Source organism: Primulina huaijiensis, chromosome 6 (genome assembly GCF_012295235.1).
Source record: "Primulina huaijiensis isolate GDHJ02 chromosome 6, ASM1229523v2, whole genome shotgun sequence".
Classification (NCBI taxonomy): domain Eukaryota; kingdom Viridiplantae; phylum Streptophyta; class Magnoliopsida; order Lamiales; family Gesneriaceae; genus Primulina; species Primulina huaijiensis.
The window spans coordinates 23494104-23512870 of NC_133311.1; the positions used below are offsets into that span (position 1 = coordinate 23494104).

Below are 18767 nucleotides of genomic sequence, written 5' to 3' on the forward strand. Positions count from 1 at the left end.
TAAGCAAAAAAATAACACCATTTTTATTTTATAATAATATGTTATGATACTTAAAGAATATTAGAAATCACTAGTCTAATTAAAATAATTTTAAACGTATTTATGAAAAATTACTCAAGTTAAGAATAAAACTAAGTAAATTAGTTTTAATAAATCTCACGTTAGACGATCTCAAATATCTATTTTCATGAGGCGAGTTAAATCGGTCCATATCTTGAGTGAAAAATAGTAATTTTGACATAAAACAATTTTTTTCATGAGTCAAGTCGGCTAAAAAATCTGTCACATAAATTTACTCATGAAACTGTCTCATAAGAGTTTTTGTGAGTTATTTTTATATTTTCTTACATTTAGTAAAAGAAAAATGTATAAAAGAATTATATGTTTATATCAATATTTTGAAAAATCGTTTGCGAACATATTAGACATTTTCTAGTAAAGAAAGAAATATGAAGTGTATTTTTTTAAAAAATAGAGTGTAAATAACAATATCTTAAATGTTTGCATTGATAATATAATTTCATTTAACTTCGGTTAAAGTTTTGTGCTACTTTTATATGTTTAGTTCTCCATATTCTCTAAAATATTAAATAAACTATAAAAATATATATAATATTATGTTTTTCAACTTTTTAATGAAAGCATCATCGTGAATTTTGGATATATTGACCGTCCATACATAAATATTATTATTATTATTATTTAATTAGGAATTTTGTATAAATATCTTTTAAAATGTTCAAAAGATAAGTAAAAATTTTATCCAAAATTTTCAATTAATAAATTATTTTTGAAAATATTTATTTATTTTTAAAAAATTTGATGGACCTACCGTAACATCACTTAGGGCTTTTTTCGCCACACATGACCCTTTCTCTGTTCTCGAGATTTAGAGCAGATCTTGATGATGTTCATTCACCTGAATCCAACTTGCAAACTTCTTCATCAAGAATTTGATTTCTGACATAATTGAATTATAGTTTTCTTTTTCCAACAAATTTGCTAACCTCCGCTCGCGTTGGTTCTCAAACATTTGGTAAAGACGCCAAAAGAATAAATGCACGAATCTCATCATAATAATTAATTTCAACCGATGTTAGTTGAGAAACAATCGTGTTGGACTCACTGAGAAACAATCGTGTTGGACTCATTGATGTGTTTAACCACTGAAGTACCTTATCCCATTTTAAAGTTGAATAAATTTTTCATGAAACGTTCTTTGTTGTTTGCTGATGGCTTCTCGTATATGTCCGATAAAATGAACATCATCTTTTTCTGTGGTTTGTGTCTCCACCACGTTATGTGTCATGTTTGGTCAATGATATTACACATAACACATGTCGGTCAAGGAGCTCACAATTATCATCCTCCATATTTTCGGCTTCTTTCCTGATAAAGTTTGATGCGGCTTCTTGCTATACATGTAATATTTAATCTGCAACAGCCAGAACGAAAAATTTGTTCCGTCGAACTTGTTGATTCCTGTTCATGATCCACCATCTCTGATCATCGCTTCTCTAGCCTTTAGCCAAAAATCTTTTTATGATGTGAAAGATCAAAAAAAAAGCTGCAACTACATAGTATGCTCAGAATTCAAAGCAATAAGACTCTGATACCAATTGTTGGAAATTATACCACGATTATGACGATAATATAGTACTAAAAAAACTAGGGAATAAAAAAATCAACATGAACACAAAGATTTACGTGATTAACTTAATATAAGCCATGAACACAAAGATTTACGTGATTAACTTAATATAAGCTACGTCCACGTAGCTAATACAAATCTTTTCAATTCGAAGAATTATTACAAATGTTTACAATAAAACAGTCAAACTCTCACAATTCCGACCCCGAGTAACACTGATCAGAACACAATTTACTAAAATATGAATAGACTGTTAACATGTGGAATTTTATTACTTCAACATTTGAACTTTTTGATCGCTCTTCAAGAGTTCAACAAAATATCTTAATCTTTATTAACCACCAAAAGTTGTTGGATGCATGGTACAAACTAAATACATATGAACAAATTAAATGAAAATATTAATTAAAAGAATAAAAAAAAATGAAGCTCGTCACCCTTTAAAAAAGGACCGTGTGTCGACCACAAAATTAGACCCTAAAAAAACTGAATCTTTTTGTCAAGCTTCAGCACTTGTTAAATTCAAGATCATCTCGACCCAATATTTAAGGAAGCCCAAGCTGGCCACGCACGGGAGGCACGGCCACCAGCAAAGTGTTTTTCATTCAAAGGGCAACTCCCGCCGCTTCTCTGACCAGGGATGTAGGTGCACGGAGAACCAGCAGATGGTGGCACCGGACCTCGTGGAAGAGCCGCGAGTAAGGTAACTTGTTTCCTGAGCCTTTCCTCCATGTCCATAGGTCTCCCAGCGTCTACTTGGTGTAAAGATGCTGCGAAAAAGAAGAATATCATGTGAAGGATTACAAATATTTTTGTTTTGGATGAAACCATTTTTTCCCGTGGATTTTGATCGTCACGTCAAGTTTAATTAGTTTTTCTATGTTTCTTGGAGCAAGAATATTATGTAAGTTGTTGGTTTGGTGGGTATTTTATACCCGAAGTTTGAATCAAATCTTCTATATTTTTAAATTCTGCAGGTTGACTTGTTCACTTGAACAATTTGCTACGCGTTACCCATTTTCAGTAATTGGTTGTGATTTGGACATTGTCAATGACAATTAATGCTTTTGTGGGGCTCAATCTATCATCTACTGACTAAAAGTATTATTATCAATGTTTAATTTTACCATAAATCATAGCTTGATTAATAAATAGGATAACCAAGAAACATATATATATGTCGGGTGCTTCGGACTCGGAACATAGAATCCATGTTTGAATATTGGACAATTATTAATTATTATAAAAATTGACATAAGGAAACGTTGGAGATTATTGTAAATTATAACCGCTTTGAGTGGTGCTTTTGATAAAATAACAATATTTTGATTTATCGTGGATAATTTTTTACATGCGAAGAAATTTCAAAGTATTATCATCCTTGGAAATGAAAATGAGCATATGATGCCAATACTACCGGGCTTTATTTAATATTAATATATTGGGCCCTTTCATTTTGGCCCTCTACTAATCCATTCTCACCCTCAATCCTGCTCACTAAACCCTATCGGCGTACCGCAGAGCTTCCTCTCAATTCAACGGCTTTCAGCATCAACCATGGTAACTAGTTTGGTCCATCTTCGACACTCACGGAAACTCTCAATGTGTGTAAATGGGTCGATTATGTGTATATGCTGTGTGTTGTGCAGGCTGACGTCGAGACAGTGGTGGTGGCCGGGCAGCCCAAGAAGAGGACGTTCAAGAAGTTTACCTTCAGAGGTGTAGATCTCGATACCCTCCTTGATATGTCGACTGACGAGCTCGTCAAGCTATTCAATGCTCGTGCCAGAAGAAGGTATTTTATTTCTTTCCTTTATCTTTCTTATCTCGTTTATGCATTATATGATGTTTTGCATTGAATTTTAAATTTAAGAACTTGAATCGTACTGTATAACAGGCACAGCTGGCGGATCTGTAAGATTTTGGATGTTGTTAGTGGATGTTCGTTCTTTATTTGACTTTGTGCATTAGTGCCACGCTATAATTTAGGTTGTTGCTGTTTTATGCTGCTCATTTCTTTTTTTTATCGTCTCAGTTTTTTTTAATGAAATCTAGCATTGTTCGTGTGAGCTGGTCCCTTTTACGACATCTTTTATGTTGTAACCATTAACATTGTTAGACTCACTACGTTGAAGGTGTTATAATCTGTTACTGCATTTGATTTTTTGTGGATGATTTCAATCTGAACAGTATGTTGCCCTTAAAAATTTGTTTCCTTTACCAACCTCTTGTGTTGGGTGCATGTATTGTGAAATGCTACTTTGGTTATGTCTGTTTCAGAATATTTTATTTGGCATTTAAGATTTGATCCCATCCTTACCTGAATGATGAAATGGGCAGGTTCCAGAGGGGTCTGAAGAGGAAGCCAATGGCTTTGATCAAGAAGCTGCGGAAGGCTGTAAGTATTCCACATTTGGAATGAAGCATTTTTTTTTCGAATTAGGAACTCGTTATTTTAGTTAACTGATTTGTGCAATTTCTCGAGGTCCTTGTATCACTCAAGTTGTTTATCTTGCGAGTGAATCTGGCACGTTTGTACATAAGTTTTCCAGGCGATTCACTCACATCACTGAATTTTTGTGCCTCTAGCAGTTTCTGGAATTGGAATAACTAGTTTGCAAATTTTATTTCTTTTTTGATTAAATTTGAATTGGAATAGATAGTTTTCCTACTCTTCAATCTGTGCATACTTGTGGTTATGTTAAACTGATGTGACCATACCATGTCTGTTTTAGAAACGTGAGGCCCCACCAGGTGAGAAACCAGCTCTTGTTCGAACTCACCTGCGAAACATGATCATTGTTCCTGAGATGATTGGAAGTGTCCTTGGTGTCTACAATGGCAAAACCTTTAATCCAGTTGAAATCAAACCTGAAATGATTGGCCACTATCTTGCTGAGTTCTCGATCTCATACAAGCCGGTCAAGCACGGAAGACCTGGTATTGGTGCTACGCACTCTTCAAGGTTTATTCCTCTCAAGTAAAAGAATTCTGCCCTCAAATCAAGAAGCATATCATGTTGGGGCCAACTCTTCGTCCTCGTTCCTCTCACTTTATTATTCTAACCTCAATCCATGGAGGGGGGATGTGAAGGGAACGACTGTGAATTGTTTCTGAATTTTTGTTGATAATTGTGACTTCTACATCTGAACTCCTGTCAGTGGAAAATTGGTCTCGGATAATGTGGATCAAGAGTTTTGCATTTGTTTTCAAAAAAATATATTCGATAATATTTTGCATGTTTAATTCCTGTCTTTTCAGGATGGTCTTGTTTCTTACCAAAACTATTTCGATTTCGAAATGTATACGGTATATCTATTTATTACTTTGTTAGAAACCAAAAAAAAAGAAGTTCTAGATAAGTAGAAATAAGATACGGAAACAAGAAGCAGAAATACTATATCTACAATCGGACCCAAATATAATTGATTTTGAAAACTTCTTTTCTTAGTGTCATCAGGACATAATTTAACACAAATTTTAAATGAGACAAATATTTTTTTTGAAATAATTGAATAAAATGCTCGCAGAAATGAAATGTTTCGAAAAATCTTTTTCCCCTTTTTCCGCTATGGTCTCAAAAGTGATATTGCAAATTGGGATGGTGTTTTCGGAATAAAAAACAGTGCCACCCTCTTTGTTTGCACACGTCAGAAAACCTATAGTACCCAGCGAGTTTTGAGGGTTTAAAGAGGAGACTTGAAAGGATGTTAGCAGCGTTCTTTCTATAACCAGTTTTTTTGCATCAACTCTTGGGATCTATCTTAATTTTTTCTTCAGTTGTATCCATTTCCAGTTTTATCGAGCTAAAATTTGTTTTCATTACTTAATACAAATGAATTTCTGCTGCCTTCGTGTGATTGCTTCAGAGATAGAGCAAGATTGAATCTTTATTATATTCCCTGTTCACATAGAATTGGGTTTGTTGTTTTTGTCATCTTCTGGGTTTTACCTGTCTTATTAACTTGATTTGGCTTCATTTTTGTGTTTTATTTTTTTCGATATTTTTTCTGATTGTGCGCTCGCGACTGTGTTTGTGTGTGCTTTCTGTGATTTTATTCTCCTTTATTTAGTTTCTTTTTTCTTCTCTTCGTTTGTTTTAATTTCTTTATAACAATAAACAATAATTATTATTATTATTTTATGTTCTCCATTTTCTCCTTCTTTCTTGTTTTGTTGTTTTTTGAAAAGCTTTAATATGACTTTTGCTCTGTTTTCTTGTTTTCACTGGCACAATAAATATCTTCTCTTTGTTTTTTCAGGGAGAGGAGAAGGAAAAATCGTTAATTTGCTCGAGGTTTGGTTACCTCTGTTATGAAATTTAGGAGACTGTACATTATAAATAAATTTTCCAAGAATTTTCCCTCGCAAGCATGCCATTTTTCTGGAACTACTCGGGATGTGAACAAGGTAGATTTGTACCTCGAAAGGGCCAAGCTCATCGATTCAATAAGGCTGTGTCTCCGTTCATATTCACCTGAAAGCTCTTTAGTGAACCTTTTAAGCTGTCCTGGAGTGGGTTCTTTTGTGGTAGCCAATGCTCTCCATTCTGCTCCCTCGCCAGACTCTGCGCTGTATTTGATCGAGGCTCTTAGAAAAGTTCCACATTTCACCCATACGAAACACACCCTTCATGCGTTGGCCAAGGTTCTTGCTAAATCTGGCCAAACAGGTAAACTTCGGGCATTGGTTGATGCTATGAATTCAGGAAAGTTCGTTAATGTGTTTCCCGTTAGTTTCATGGATCGCATGAGATGGTATGTTGCCGCAGGTAATCTTGACGAGGTTATCAGTGTTTGGGAGGAGTGGAGAGCCACCTTAGATAAGCATCCTTGTACTGAGTCATATAATCTTGTGATGAAGTTTTTTGTTGACAAGGGTTTGGATTCAGATGCTGTGAAGCTGTTATGTAGAATGATAGAGGAAGGGGCACTTCCTAATTGCAGAACATATACAATTATTATAGAGCACCTAGTTAGGTTTGAATATTTAGATTCAGCACTTGAGATTTTTCAGATGCTGCCGCTGATGAGAGTTAGGCGTACTTTAAAGCAGTATTCTACATTGGTGAAGGCTTTTGCTCGCACTGACCAGTTAGAAACTGCCAAGATTTTGCTTCACGAGATGCAAGCTGATGGTATATTGCCTGGCCGAGCAATGCTATTGTCTTTGCAGAAAATGAAGGAGTTTGGCTTTCTTGATGACAAGGAGGAATTACTTCTGGAATTGATGCCAGACGAGAGGATTAAGAGTATAGGTTATTCAGTAATTAGCCATGAAGATGATATCGATGATGAGGATGAGGGTTCTGGTAGTGTTAATCAGGACGACGTTGCTGAATTTCAATTGAAACCATGGTTGGACCCAGCTGCTTTGGCAAGTGCCTTGCAGCAATGGGGCCCTGAAGAGGTGTCTGCGTTGCAAGATGCAAACTTTGTGTGGACCAATCGATTAGCCTGCAAGTTAATCAGAAAATTTAATTCACCTGAAACAGCATGGCTGTTCTTCTGTTGGGTTGCTCATCAGCCTGGATATGTTCATGATGTTTACACGATATCGAGGATGATTACAAAGTTGGCTCGCCATGGTTGTGTCCAGTTGGTTGATCAACTCTTATTTAAGATAAAAAAGGAGGATATGATATTGTCGTTCAGCACAATTAGATTAGTTATTGATTTCTACGGGTTTTCCAGAAAGGGTGATGCTGCTTTAAACATTTTCCGCAATGCCAAGACCATTTGTGGTCCTTTGTCACAAAACAGTCAACTGGTTCTTTATTCATCTCTTTTGAGGACATTGGCAAAGTGTGAGATGAACGGTGAAGCCATGGATATACTTGAGGAGATGATTATGCAAGGGATTTTCCCAGATTTACAGACCTTTTCTGGCTTGATCCATCATTATGCACTTCAAGGAGACATGAAGACAGTGCAACGACTTTTTGGGCTGGTACGACAGAGTGACTTGGAGCCTGATGCTTACATGTTCAAGATCCTCATATGTGCTTATTGTAAGTGTGGAAGAGCTGCTCTTGCTTTGAGGGCCTTTGAGGACATGAGGAATTCCGGATTTATGACTGATGCTGCCTCCAAAGAAATGCTTGTAAAGAGTTTATGGAAGGAAGGAAAGCTCAGAGAGGCAGCTGCAGTAGAAGAGGTTAGTGAGGATATTGGTGACAATATTCCACTAGCTTTACCGGGGCACTTGTATACTGTGAGCGCAGCTGATCTTACAAGAATACACAAAATATATTCTCGTTGTTTTACAGTAAGTGAGGATAAATTTGAGACACACGAGTCTTGGTGGCATCACGGCAAAAAATAGGACTTTTCAAGACTGTGACATGAACATAACATTTGAGCCAAGCATGCTATATGTCATGAGACATATTTCTGGGTTCTAAAAAATGACAGGAGAACTAATCCACAATCTTTGAGTTGGGCAGCATCATTCTCTACTCCAGCCTTCACAAACAAACTTGATGTATGTGCAATAATATCATCTAATAAACTGATTTAGGCATGAAATTTTTCTGTTTCTTGAATGGGTATGCTGATTTTTTCCTATTTAATCTATATAGACAGCAAATATATTGTGCCGTCTGCACTTGATTCAAAAAATTACAAGAAAGGAGCTAAAATTTGGTTTTCATCATTTAGTGCATATGGATTTCTGCTGCCTTCATGTAGTTGTTTACAAAATAGTGCAAGATCGAATCTTTACTGTATTCTGTTTTCAGTTTCACCTTGATTGGTTTTTAGTTTTTGTCATCTTCTGGGTATTGCCTGTAACCGTTAACTTATGTTGTTTTTTTAATTGTGTATTTCGATCTATTTTCTGATTGTGCTCGCGCGACTCGTGTATGCGTTTTTTCACTCTCCTTTTTTCTCTCCTCTTCATCTTTATGTTTTTTCATTCTCCTTTTTTCTCTGCTCTTCATCTTTATGTATATTTCTTTATTATTTTTTTGTCCACCATTTTCTATTTCTTTCTTGTTTTGTAATTTGTTCGGTATTCAAAAGCCTTTAGTTGGGATTATTACGTTGATATGTAACTCCGGCCTACTTAGAAATTTCCTTGGCATCTTGATTAAAAAGAATCAACATGATTGTTATGATACCTTTAATATTACGCTTTAGGCGTACATAATGTTTGTCAAGACCGACAACAACAATCAGGATAAATGAAAATCGAATTATTTGCCATCTGTTTTGTGTTAGCAGTGGCCGAATTATTGTATGGTTTCATGGTGTTTTCGGTTTTCCAGCTGTCAGTAATACTATTTTGAGGGAAAAGAAATGTGATGCTAATGTCAAGCCGTGGCTCCGATTAATCTTAGTCTTTTTCCTCTTTGTAGTAATTGATAGTGGAGGATTCTTTGAGTTTTATCTTTCGTTGCTCATGTCTCAGGTTTTAACATCCTTTTGAATTAAATTATTGACTATGCGGTTAAGTCTTTATAATGAGTCTCTGATGATTAGAACTTCTGTGAAGATCGGTTAGCTCAGTATTTATCATAGTAATAGACGAATTCTTCCAACTGCTCTGAGGGTTTTTATCTAGTTCTAGGTTGGGTTTATCTCCAGCACTGATTCAAACAAAATGTGAAGGTCTGTTGTTTCTTTGGGTTCAGCTAACTATCATGGAGTTCCGCTTTTACCCAAAAAAAACGAATATGGATCCGTTTCAGAACTTAGAATAAGACTTTAAGTGCCATTAAAATATTTGCTTTCTACTTTTCTATTGAAAACAGAATTGTAGGAATATTAAGTTCTGACATGGTGACCACTCCACAATTTATCCTCATTATACCATTTATTTAGTCGTGATATGAACTTAGGTCCAACTTATCCAAGCACACTCTTGTATCGTGCAGTCATCAGTTAATTTTAGCCACTCTTCTTTAGCTATCTACACGTATTGTAAGACATTTTGCTAGAATCACAAAATCGATCACCACATATTATTTGCAATCATACGGCAGTATGACGGTCATGTGCCACAGCTACCAATTCAGAGTTTTCTCCCACATGTTCTGCACATGATAGGTGATATCCAGAAAAAAAAATGTATTTAAAATCTCAGTTGTCATGGAATGTCGTGATACGGGCTGAGAATCTGGATTCCAAAGGTTTGATGCTTCAAAGGGCCATAACAATTCAGCTCATGAATGACTTTTCCATCAAGAAGGCGTCTAAAGACCTTGGTTATTTCCTTGCTGTGACAACTATAGACCGAGTCGGACAGGTAATTGTTAGGCAGCACTCTGGAGATGTCCATATTTCCAGTCCACTTCAGCTGCATAACTTTCAAGATTAAGGACTTGGAAGGCACTGCGGACAAAATCATGAAACTCGGTGTTCTCTCGCAGTGTGGGTCGATGGCCGAAAATGTATTCTTGTCTCAACCAAAATTGGATGGTTTCGAGTACGTCCCAGGGGAATACTATCTTGGGAAATGAGAAGTCGATCAAGCTTGAAAAAGGCGCGGTGGTCTGATTTGTGATGCTCGCAGAGAAGTATGATGAGGCTGAGAAAGATTTCTGAGTTGTTTTTAGCTTGGATGGTGACCCATTTCTTAGGATGTTACTTCTTTTCTATTTTTGATAATTTAATAATATGTGAGCAAGAATTACATCATATCGATCCCGATCCGCTCGTTAAATTTGTTGTTCAACTTTTCCCACGTTTGTCTGCCGAAATCGATCACTCCTAATTAAATTGATATTTAGAGTATAAAGTTTCAAACAAGGAGCATCCAATTTTGTGTCCTTTTCGTGACTGAGCTTTATTTTCGATTATCTTACTTTGTTTTTTCCTGTAATGACTCAGGTTCGAGTCTTCTCACGTCTAGTCACCATCTAAAATAAGATTTCAAAAAAAAAAAAAAAAAAAAATTTGTGTCTTTTTCTACTTTATGCCCTTCACTTTTTCTACCTTAGATTCTCCAGCTATAAATGTGATTCCCAACCATCCAATAACGATCATCCTATTTTCCTGTAATAATAGCAACACAGCAAACACTGTTTAGAATTTTTTAGATATTTAATATAGATATTGTTTTTTTACACTTTTTTTAAATGAGTTAAAATTGATGGATTAACAAATGTCAAAGATATCTCGTAGAAATTATGTTGCGAAATTGATAGAGATGTAGTCTAGATTGGGATGCAAACCTACACATTTAAATTGCGCCAAATATAAACGATCGAAGCTCCATCTTCTTCACTTTAACCCCAATATCTTCTTTTAAATGAGAAGGTCCAAAACTTAAGAGGACATTACCTCAAATCTTTTACGAAATTGCACCAATTAGTCCCCACACCACACCCCTTCAAACACACCACATACTCAGGAAGCGCCAATCTCTCTCGCTCTTTTTGTGTGTCAATCATTGACGCTTCGTTCTCGATTGGTTTTTTGGTACGTTTTCTTATGTTTTTTTGGGGTGTGATGAATGGTGTCCTCGATTCCTCTTGGCCTCCGGTGAATCTGTCACAGGCTTTGTGAATTGTTTTTTCTTTATTGTGGATTTGTTTTCTAACTTTAATATTTTCTAATCAAGATGCAATTGTTAGCTGTTTTAATCCTTAATTGCTACACGATTGCTGTAAAGAAAATAATTTTATGTCTATACTTTATTCCTATCATGTTCGAATGTACATGAGAATGTGTGTTTCAGAAGTGTTGTTTTTAAGAAAATCTTTAATTACCTTAATTCATTTTTTGTACTAGAATTGATAGGAAACTTGATATATAGTTATTATATCGTAATTAATATTCAACTAAGAACATGTTTTGAAGTTTATGACTTTTTTAGCTTGCCATGTAGTTTGTCTCTCTGTTCCTTAACTTAATATTCAGTATTTGTTTTGCTTGGATAGGATAGTAGTTAAGAATTGAGAACAAAATAAAAATTATGAAAAGGAACATAAGGATAAATGTCAGAAGTTTTTATTTGCTATTGTTGACTATTTTTCCTTATTTTTTATGTTAATCTTCGCTATGTACGTAGTTTAAGCTGAGATAAATAAGAGTGAGGGTCAATTTCTTATATGGCTTTGTTTACTCTTGTTGCAGCTACTCAAAGTTCAAGTGGGGCTAAATTTTGTGGTGGTTGGTTTTGATTTCTCATAAGGTTTATTGGGATTAATATATTTATGTGAATCATTTAGTGGAGTTCAAATCTTAGAGAGAAGATGCAAAAGGATTCTGGTTCTGGTTTTCCGTCAACAACTAGCGGGTCCACGTCAAGACGTCGGCGAAGAGGTTCAAATGAGGTTGGTGATCTTCTCGGGAATCAGTTTTATGCACCGTGCTAAATTATGTTAAATGGATATAGCGAGAGAGCTGATTGATTTATTTTTTTCTTTTGTTGAATCTGATAAGATTACCTACATAAAAATATTTTCAGCTTTTGGCTTTGTATTTGAAACTTGTAACTTTTATAATTCTTATTTCCTTGTCTTTTCCTTTATATAATTCCAGGTCCCTCCGGAAGTTGATAAAGAAAATGGAAGCCATTTACTTGTTAATGATAATAACAAGTACAAGTCGATGTTAATCCGCACATACTCATCTGTCTGGATGATTGGAGGATTTGTCTTTGTAATTTACATGGGCCACCTTTATATCTGGGCTATGGTCGTGGTTATACAAATATTTATGGCAAAGGAGCTGTTCAATTTACTTAGAAGAGCACATGAAGACAGGCGCCTTCCTGGTTTCAGGATCTTAAATTGGTGGGGTGGTCCAGATTTTTTTGCCTCGAGATCTTCTTTCTCCGTTAGGATATCATTTTATTATTAAAACAGTGCAAGTTCATGTTTCCCATAACTTGGAGTTATTGACACAATTTTCCTAATTTTTCTTAAATTTATTTGTTCAAGAATCCCCCACATTTAATTTTCTATTGGCTTTTTATCGGAGAATGAAAACCCTGAAGGTTTTGATATGCATTTTTTCAATTCCAGTCCAGGCACCTTATTAGTGGCCATGCTTTAATTACCTCAAATTCACTTAATGTTCTTGGCTCCAGTGTCATCACATGTCTAAATCAGTATCTTTATTTTTCTTGTGCTGCCTTACTTTTTTTTTTCCTTGTAGACTGCTTTTGACTTTTATATTGTGATTAACAAAGATTTTGCTGCAGTTATATTATGAATTTTCCCAGTGTTTAACATTCCTCTGTTTTCAGGTACTTCTTCTTCACTGCAATGCTATATGTTTATGGGCGGATTCTGAGTCAAAGGCTTGTGAATACTGTCACCACAGACAAAGTTTTGTATAAGCTCGTCAGCAGATTTATCAAGTATCATATGGTCACCTGCTATTTTTTGTATATTGCTGGTTTGTACTAACTTGACCTTGCACTCTACTGTTATATATATGATCTGATATATCTAATTTTTAATTTATTCTTCTAATATATTATGTTGTACTTGTGTGCCCATCAAATTGATGTTGTTTAGTAAGTATTCAGAATTTTATCTGTCATTTCAGTCGTAATGACAGACTTTTTTTGGCTGTCAATATGAAACTAAATGCTTTCTTCTTTTGCGACATCAGGTTTTATGTGGTTCATTCTCACTCTAAAGAAGAAGATGTACAAGTATCAATTCGGCCAATATGCTTGGACACACATGATTTTGATTGTGGTTTTCACTCAGTCGGCTTTTACAGTGGCAAATATTTTCGAAGGAATTTTCTGGTAACGCAGCTTTGGTTTTCATATGATCTTGTTTACAGTTAAATGCGATGGATGATAATTACTGGTTGATGGTTTTCTCTCATCAGACATAATGGTTTGTGTTGTTGTGATGACTCCAATCAACTTCACCCGGATCACATATATGTACTCTAATATATTTAAGTTGTCTTGCTCAGTTAACTGAATTCTTATAGAAACTTCTTGTTTCATGACCGTTTGGTAGACACTCATTTCTTTATGTTTGATTTTTTTATGTTTTGAGGATTTCCATTTTTTCGTAGCTCAGATATTTGGATTCTGGGCCTTATAAATTCCCTACGCTAATTAATATATTTTACATAATGTTTCTGATTAATTAACTTCAATAAAGAATTTTGAACACACTTGGCATCAATGCAGGTTCCTTCTTCCAGCATCCCTTATTGTTATAAATGATATTGCTGCTTACTTTTTTGGGTTCTTCTTCGGGAAAACTCCTTTGATCAAGTTGTCACCAAAGAAAACATGGGAGGGCTTCATTGGGGCATCTGTTACCACCGTGATCTCTGCTTTTGTGGTAGGAAATCATCCAGTTATTTGCAGACAGTTAAGATGATGGAAAATCTTTGATATAGTGGTGGAGCTTTTATGGAGTATTTCGCTGTCAATCTTGGCCTGTCCTTTTTAAAATTTTGGGGTGATTAATTTATTTAAATTTTAAATTGTTTTTAGCTTGCAAACTCAATGGGTCGCTTTCAATGGTTGACGTGCCCTAGAAAGGTTGTTTCTGGCTTACAAACGATCTTCTGTATTTTCAAACTCACTCATCAGTTTTCTGGAAGTTTAAACTTTCTATTGACTGAATTGTGCAGGATTTATCAACTGGCTGGCTTCATTGTGATTCTGGTCCATTGTTTACACCAGAAGTTTTTGCTATAACGGAGTGGTTTCCTGAATGGGTAAGTTTATGTCCGATTTTTCTTTTACCTTTTGTTTTTTCTTTATGTTCTATCCTTTCAATTTGAGATGTGAAAAGTGGATGTGCTACTAATGAGCTGCTACACACTTCAATTTTTTCCAGTTTCCTTGGAGAGAGATTTCTATTTTTCCTGTACAGTGGCATGCACTTTGTCTTGGTCTTTTTGCATCAATTATAGCACCATTTGGTGGATTTTTTGCCAGTGGCTTTAAAAGGGCTTTCAAGATCAAGGTTTGACAAATGTGGAACGTTCCTATTCTAAATGTTAAAATTTGTAATGTACCCGATCTTTATATGTATATTTTCTCCGTCACAGGATTTTGGTGATAGCATTCCTGGCCATGGTGGAATCACAGATAGGATGGATTGCCAGGTAGGGTGCCGATTTTATTACAAAAACAGATGGTTGCTTTACACAAGTATGCCTCACCACTAGGAAGGCTTGCTTTTACTGTTGCATTGGTACATTTATTTGCCCTTTGTACTAATGGGAATGCATCCTTAGAGCCTAAGTTTGATTTATTTCTCTTTCTTTTTTACGTCATATATTCACCCTTGGAAACCTTATCCATCCTTTTCTAAAATTTATATGAAGTCTTCTACTAGATTTTCACGCACACTTGGTTATACATGCGCACATTCTATTTGGTCTGGAACTTTTATGTGTTCATGTATTTATTTTGACCATCTTAGAAGGTAAGAGGTGATAAAATAATTTAGCAGCAATTAAAAGCTAGTCCAGTCATATACATCTGTTTCTTTGCCTTTAGATGCAATATATTTCATCCTCGTCTGTTATGATGGGCCGGAGAGTTCTCAATGTCCTGTAACTTAGGAGGATGGCAACTTCTTCTTCCCCCCTTGATATGGTACCTCTTTACATAAACAGGATTTGTAGCGCTGTTTTTTTATCACTTTCTTGCCATGTCGTTGTATTGCTTTGTCAGAAACAAATGAGGTTGGTCCTATCACACCGCACCTTGAGACCACACGCTCATGCAACCGAGATTTAGACTCCACTAGCATCCACTGGTGCATTTTTCCTGCTTTACAAAAATAATTAGCCTAAGCTGTTAGTAGAACTCATTTTTGTAGCCTTGGTAACATTTTTGATTTCTTCTTGTAAACGATGTAGAACAGTGGTGCTACTAAACAAGAATAGTTCAACAATTTACTCTCACTTCTAGCCAACAATTCACTGAATCATAGCATTTTACCAAATTTTGGTTGTGCTGAGGTTAACCCTCACCTACTTGCAGATGGTGATGGCTGTCTTTGCATATATTTATCTCCACTCATTTGTCGTGCCTCAAAGTCTATCGATTGAGATGATCATGGACCAGGTAAAAATATCAGCGACCATTCATCATGTAATCTAAATGTCCATGCATCATGATTGTGAGAAATATTTTCGGTTTGGTGTAGATATTGATAAACCTTACGTTCGAGGAACAGCAAGCTCTGTACACAAAGCTTGGGCAGATCATCACGGAGAATCAGTATGGAGAATCCTGAAATTGAGGAAGCAACTGAACCAATGCAGTTTGCGGTGTTGTTTCTTGTGCTGGCCACGTACATTTTCTCTCCTTTCCTTGCATTATCATGATAAGTTTTGATACTACTTTGCTGCAGGTATTTGTAAGTGTTGTTTCTTTTCCGCCCCTGTAAAGTGGGTGAGGGAATGAGTTTGAAATACCACATTCTTCTCAATTTTTAAAATGAGAGGTATTTTCTTTGGGGGCAAAAAAGAAAAGAAATAATTCATGGATTTAAAAATATTGATTTGCATATAATCAGGTGTTATAATCTTGTGTTAATTTTATGTGTTAATTTTTTAGATTTATTTTTTGACAAATAACTCTATTACTTCATTTCCCTCAATTTTATTTTAGGTACATTGGGACAAATTTATTTCGAGTAGAACATAAACGCCCGGAAAAAATAAAGAAGGAACAAGGATCCAGTAAAAATCATTTTATTCAAAATGTCAAAAATAGAGCGTTATTATAAATTTTTGACAAATATAAATATCATTCTCACATAGATATATTTTTTTCTTGGGGATTACATATTTTTACAAACAATCCAAAAGGCTGTAATAGCAATAAGGACCTAAATGAAATAAGATAAAACAGATTAGGATAATTTTCAATCAAAATAATATTGTTTTTACCCTTTTTAGGGGGAATGGAATGAAAATTATCTCGCATTCTTGTGTCACTGTATTCTCCCCAGTTTTACCGAACGAAATTTCCAAGAATTCCCAATGTCATCGCCGCCTCCACCGTCTGGCGCCACCACCTCTGCCGCTGGGCTACGCCCATGGCGACAATTCCTAGACCCATCTTCTCTCAGAATCCCCATCTCCCTCTCCGAATCCTCCTATCGCCTCACTCAAAATCTCGGTTTCTTCCTTCCAAACTACGCTCTTCTCACTCTTGCCATCTTCCTCCTGGCCCTCATCACCCACCCGCTCAACCTGATTCTTTTCCTCTGCATCTTTGCGGCCTGGACATACTTAGTTTTCTTTCGCGACGAGCCTTTAACTCTTCTTGAATACGATATTGACCAAAAAATAGTTGTGGGTTTTCTTGCCGTACTGACATTGGGTGCGCTCTTCTGGACTAAAGCTTGGTTAAGTCTGTTCCTTGCTTTGATAATTGGGGCCTTGGTGATATTTTTTCACGCGATTTTGAGGGCGCCTGAGGATTCTTTGGAAGATTCGCCATATGGGTCATTGCTTAATGTTGTGGATAGTCCGAGGGGACAATATGCTAGTGTCTGAAATAGTGGATTATTTTGGTTGGATTCTTGATTTGTCGGGGGTAGTTTAGTTTGCCTTTGGATTTCAGTTTGGAATCGTGTATTCAAGTATACTGTTATTATTGCCTTTAATAAGGGAACGTTCTTTTACTCCCTTGGCCTTTACTTTATGGCGTGGTATTGAATCAAAGGTGTAATCTTAGATTGATGAATCCATTTACATATTGTCTTCATGTTTATTAATAGTGTTGTCCGATGGAAACTTGGGTAATCATTTGCTCTGACTTACTCTTTATGACACATGAAATTATTGTTTTGAATTGAATCAGTGGTTCAACTGGAATTTAGCTTGTTTTTTTATGTATTATACTTACAGGATCTCTTAAATTTATGAGATGAAATTAGCTCATGACATCCGGGAACACGCATATAACTGCATCCCTGATAAAGTTGTATGAAATAAGTAGAACTGACAAAGATTGCACAAATGAATATCCCTGCGCTGGCAAGTTAAAGAATGGATGAAGATCTCAAGGTAACACATGGCACTCTGCTAAAAATTGAAGAAAGCTGATTAGCTTAGCCATCTCGCTGAGTGTAGAGAAATCTTAAAACTTATTTATTTCTAGCTAATCCTTTTACCTTTTGAAACCTGGTGCTTGAAAAAATATGTTTTTCTGTGTTTCTTCTATGTTTTTTTGTCCATTTTGTTCATTTTGTTTGCTACTGGGAGAGTGAGAGTAGCATCATCATCATCTTGCCCAATTATTAAGATTGTGGCTCTTCCATTCACTTCTAGCAACAAAGACACTGTTTAAGATTCCATGTTCAGGACAAAACAAAATGTGTCAATAAAAAACAAATTCGTTCTTGTACTTGGAATCTCCATACAAGCATGTCAGAATTAGCTACACGAATCTCTTAAGTTCATTGTCTCTGTTTCCATGACTATATCTTAACAGCTTTAAATTTTCATACTCAACCTATTTACCCAGACCACACACCTGTCCTATATCAAGTTATATAGCACTCATGATCTAACAAAATTTGTTGTAATATTTGTAAACTTCACTATTTAATGGTATCCTAATGAAATGAATTGGCATCGGATATTTTTCGTTGAAATTTATTGAAAATTGTGGTTCAAAACTTGAAATGACGAAAAATGATTTTTTTTCTTTAGTTTATTGTCATTCCTACATTCGCTCCCACTATGTTGATACCTTTCTTGAGTTAGAATTCTTGTCGATAGGAGGCGGATGTGGAGAAACGGAAGCAACACATGATGCTACGCCTTATCCATGACTTGTTGAACACGAGTTTACTCTAAATATTAAATAATCTTTTTTTAGTATCGTTTGAACCTTTTCATGACTCACTCCAACCGATTGGTAATAATGCCCTTTTGTTTCATCGACTCGAGTCCCAGCTCTTAGGAGGGAAGCCTGAGAGATTTTCCAGTAAGTTGATTTAGAATGTGAGATAGATGGCAGCACCCGTGCCTTCAAGAGCAAAGAATCACGCCATGTCAACCGCCAATGACAGGAGATCACCTCAGCTAAAGATGACACGACTACTGATTCTTCAGGGCCACTAAACCTCTATTCTTCAACTCGTTTTCGGGGCTTGATATCATACTTAAATTCAAGAATGGAAAAGCTCAATAGGACAGTTAATCCGTGGATA

At 35.6% G+C, this 18767-nt stretch overlaps 4 protein-coding genes and 1 pseudogene across 10 annotated transcripts; all 5 read left to right on the forward strand.

The window, feature by feature from the left end:
- The first annotated feature begins 3098 nt into the window (after window positions 1-3098).
- LOC140978674 (small ribosomal subunit protein uS19-like) lies at window positions 3099-4897 on the forward strand. Its single transcript, XM_073443870.1, has 4 exons — window positions 3099-3211; window positions 3301-3446; window positions 3992-4049; window positions 4387-4897. The coding sequence occupies exons 1-4, from the start codon at window positions 3209-3211 to the stop codon at window positions 4633-4635; spliced, it is 456 nt and encodes a 151-aa protein (XP_073299971.1). The 5' UTR covers window positions 3099-3208; the 3' UTR covers window positions 4636-4897.
- Window positions 4898-5238: 341 nt separating this feature from the next.
- On the forward strand, window positions 5239-8314 carry LOC140978549 (pentatricopeptide repeat-containing protein At5g66631). Of its 2 annotated transcripts, none has more exons than XM_073443692.1 (2): window positions 5239-5385; window positions 5914-8314. In XM_073443692.1, exon 2 carries the CDS (start codon window positions 5966-5968, stop codon window positions 7973-7975), a length of 2010 nt encoding a protein of 669 aa, XP_073299793.1. In that variant the 5' UTR covers window positions 5239-5385; window positions 5914-5965; the 3' UTR covers window positions 7976-8314. The 2 variants fall into 2 exon arrangements, with proteins under 2 accessions (XP_073299793.1, XP_073299792.1); XM_073443691.1 differs by having other exon boundaries at window positions 5244-5571.
- A 134-nt stretch (window positions 8315-8448) lies between these two features.
- LOC140978550 (DNA-directed RNA polymerase V subunit 7-like) lies at window positions 8449-10421 on the forward strand (annotated as a pseudogene).
- Window positions 10422-10887: 466 nt separating this feature from the next.
- Window positions 10888-17956, forward strand: LOC140978551 (phosphatidate cytidylyltransferase 1). 6 transcript variants are annotated; one of them, XM_073443693.1, is made up of 14 exons: window positions 10894-11073; window positions 11731-11930; window positions 12139-12392; window positions 12848-12999; window positions 13219-13360; window positions 13760-13916; window positions 14072-14119; window positions 14212-14298; window positions 14421-14549; window positions 14635-14691; window positions 15578-15661; window positions 15744-16043; window positions 16211-16281; window positions 17458-17956. In XM_073443693.1, exons 2-12 carry the CDS (start codon window positions 11850-11852, stop codon window positions 15831-15833), a joined length of 1281 nt encoding a protein of 426 aa, XP_073299794.1. In that variant the 5' UTR covers window positions 10894-11073; window positions 11731-11849; the 3' UTR covers window positions 15834-16043; window positions 16211-16281; window positions 17458-17956. The 6 variants fall into 6 exon arrangements, with proteins under 6 accessions (XP_073299798.1, XP_073299797.1, XP_073299794.1 ...); XM_073443698.1 differs by having other exon boundaries at window positions 10900-11073; window positions 11826-11930; XM_073443696.1 differs by lacking the exon at window positions 14072-14119 and having other exon boundaries at window positions 10892-11073.
- LOC140978552 (PRA1 family protein D-like) lies at window positions 16473-17251 on the forward strand. The gene has a single exon (XM_073443701.1). The coding sequence runs from the start codon at window positions 16585-16587 to the stop codon at window positions 17101-17103; it is 519 nt and encodes a 172-aa protein (XP_073299802.1). The 5' UTR covers window positions 16473-16584; the 3' UTR covers window positions 17104-17251.
- Window positions 17957-18767: the final 811 nt, after the last annotated feature.

What these genes read in the sequence shown, in the direction of transcription:
- LOC140978674 (XM_073443870.1), top strand. An exon ending in AATGCTCGTGCCAGAAGAAG is followed by an intron (nt 3,447 to 3,991) that starts GTATTTTATTTC and finishes TGAAATGGGCAG; the next exon opens with GTTCCAGAGGGGTCTGAAGA. An exon ending in TCAAGAAGCTGCGGAAGGCT is followed by an intron (nt 4,050 to 4,386) that starts GTAAGTATTCCA and finishes TGTCTGTTTTAG; the next exon opens with AAACGTGAGGCCCCACCAGG.
- LOC140978549 (XM_073443692.1), top strand. Translation starts at nt 5,966, where the DNA reads ATGAAATTTAGGAGACTGTACATTATAAATAAATTTTCCAAGAATTTT.
- LOC140978551 (XM_073443693.1), top strand. Translation starts at nt 11,850, where the DNA reads ATGCAAAAGGATTCTGGTTCTGGTTTTCCGTCAACAACTAGCGGGTCC. An exon ending in CCGTGATCTCTGCTTTTGTG is followed by an intron (nt 13,917 to 14,071) that starts GTAGGAAATCAT and finishes AATTGTTTTTAG; the next exon opens with CTTGCAAACTCAATGGGTCG. An exon ending in AAAGGGCTTTCAAGATCAAG is followed by an intron (nt 14,550 to 14,634) that starts GTTTGACAAATG and finishes TCTCCGTCACAG; the next exon opens with GATTTTGGTGATAGCATTCC.
- LOC140978552 (XM_073443701.1), top strand. Translation starts at nt 16,585, where the DNA reads ATGTCATCGCCGCCTCCACCGTCTGGCGCCACCACCTCTGCCGCTGGG.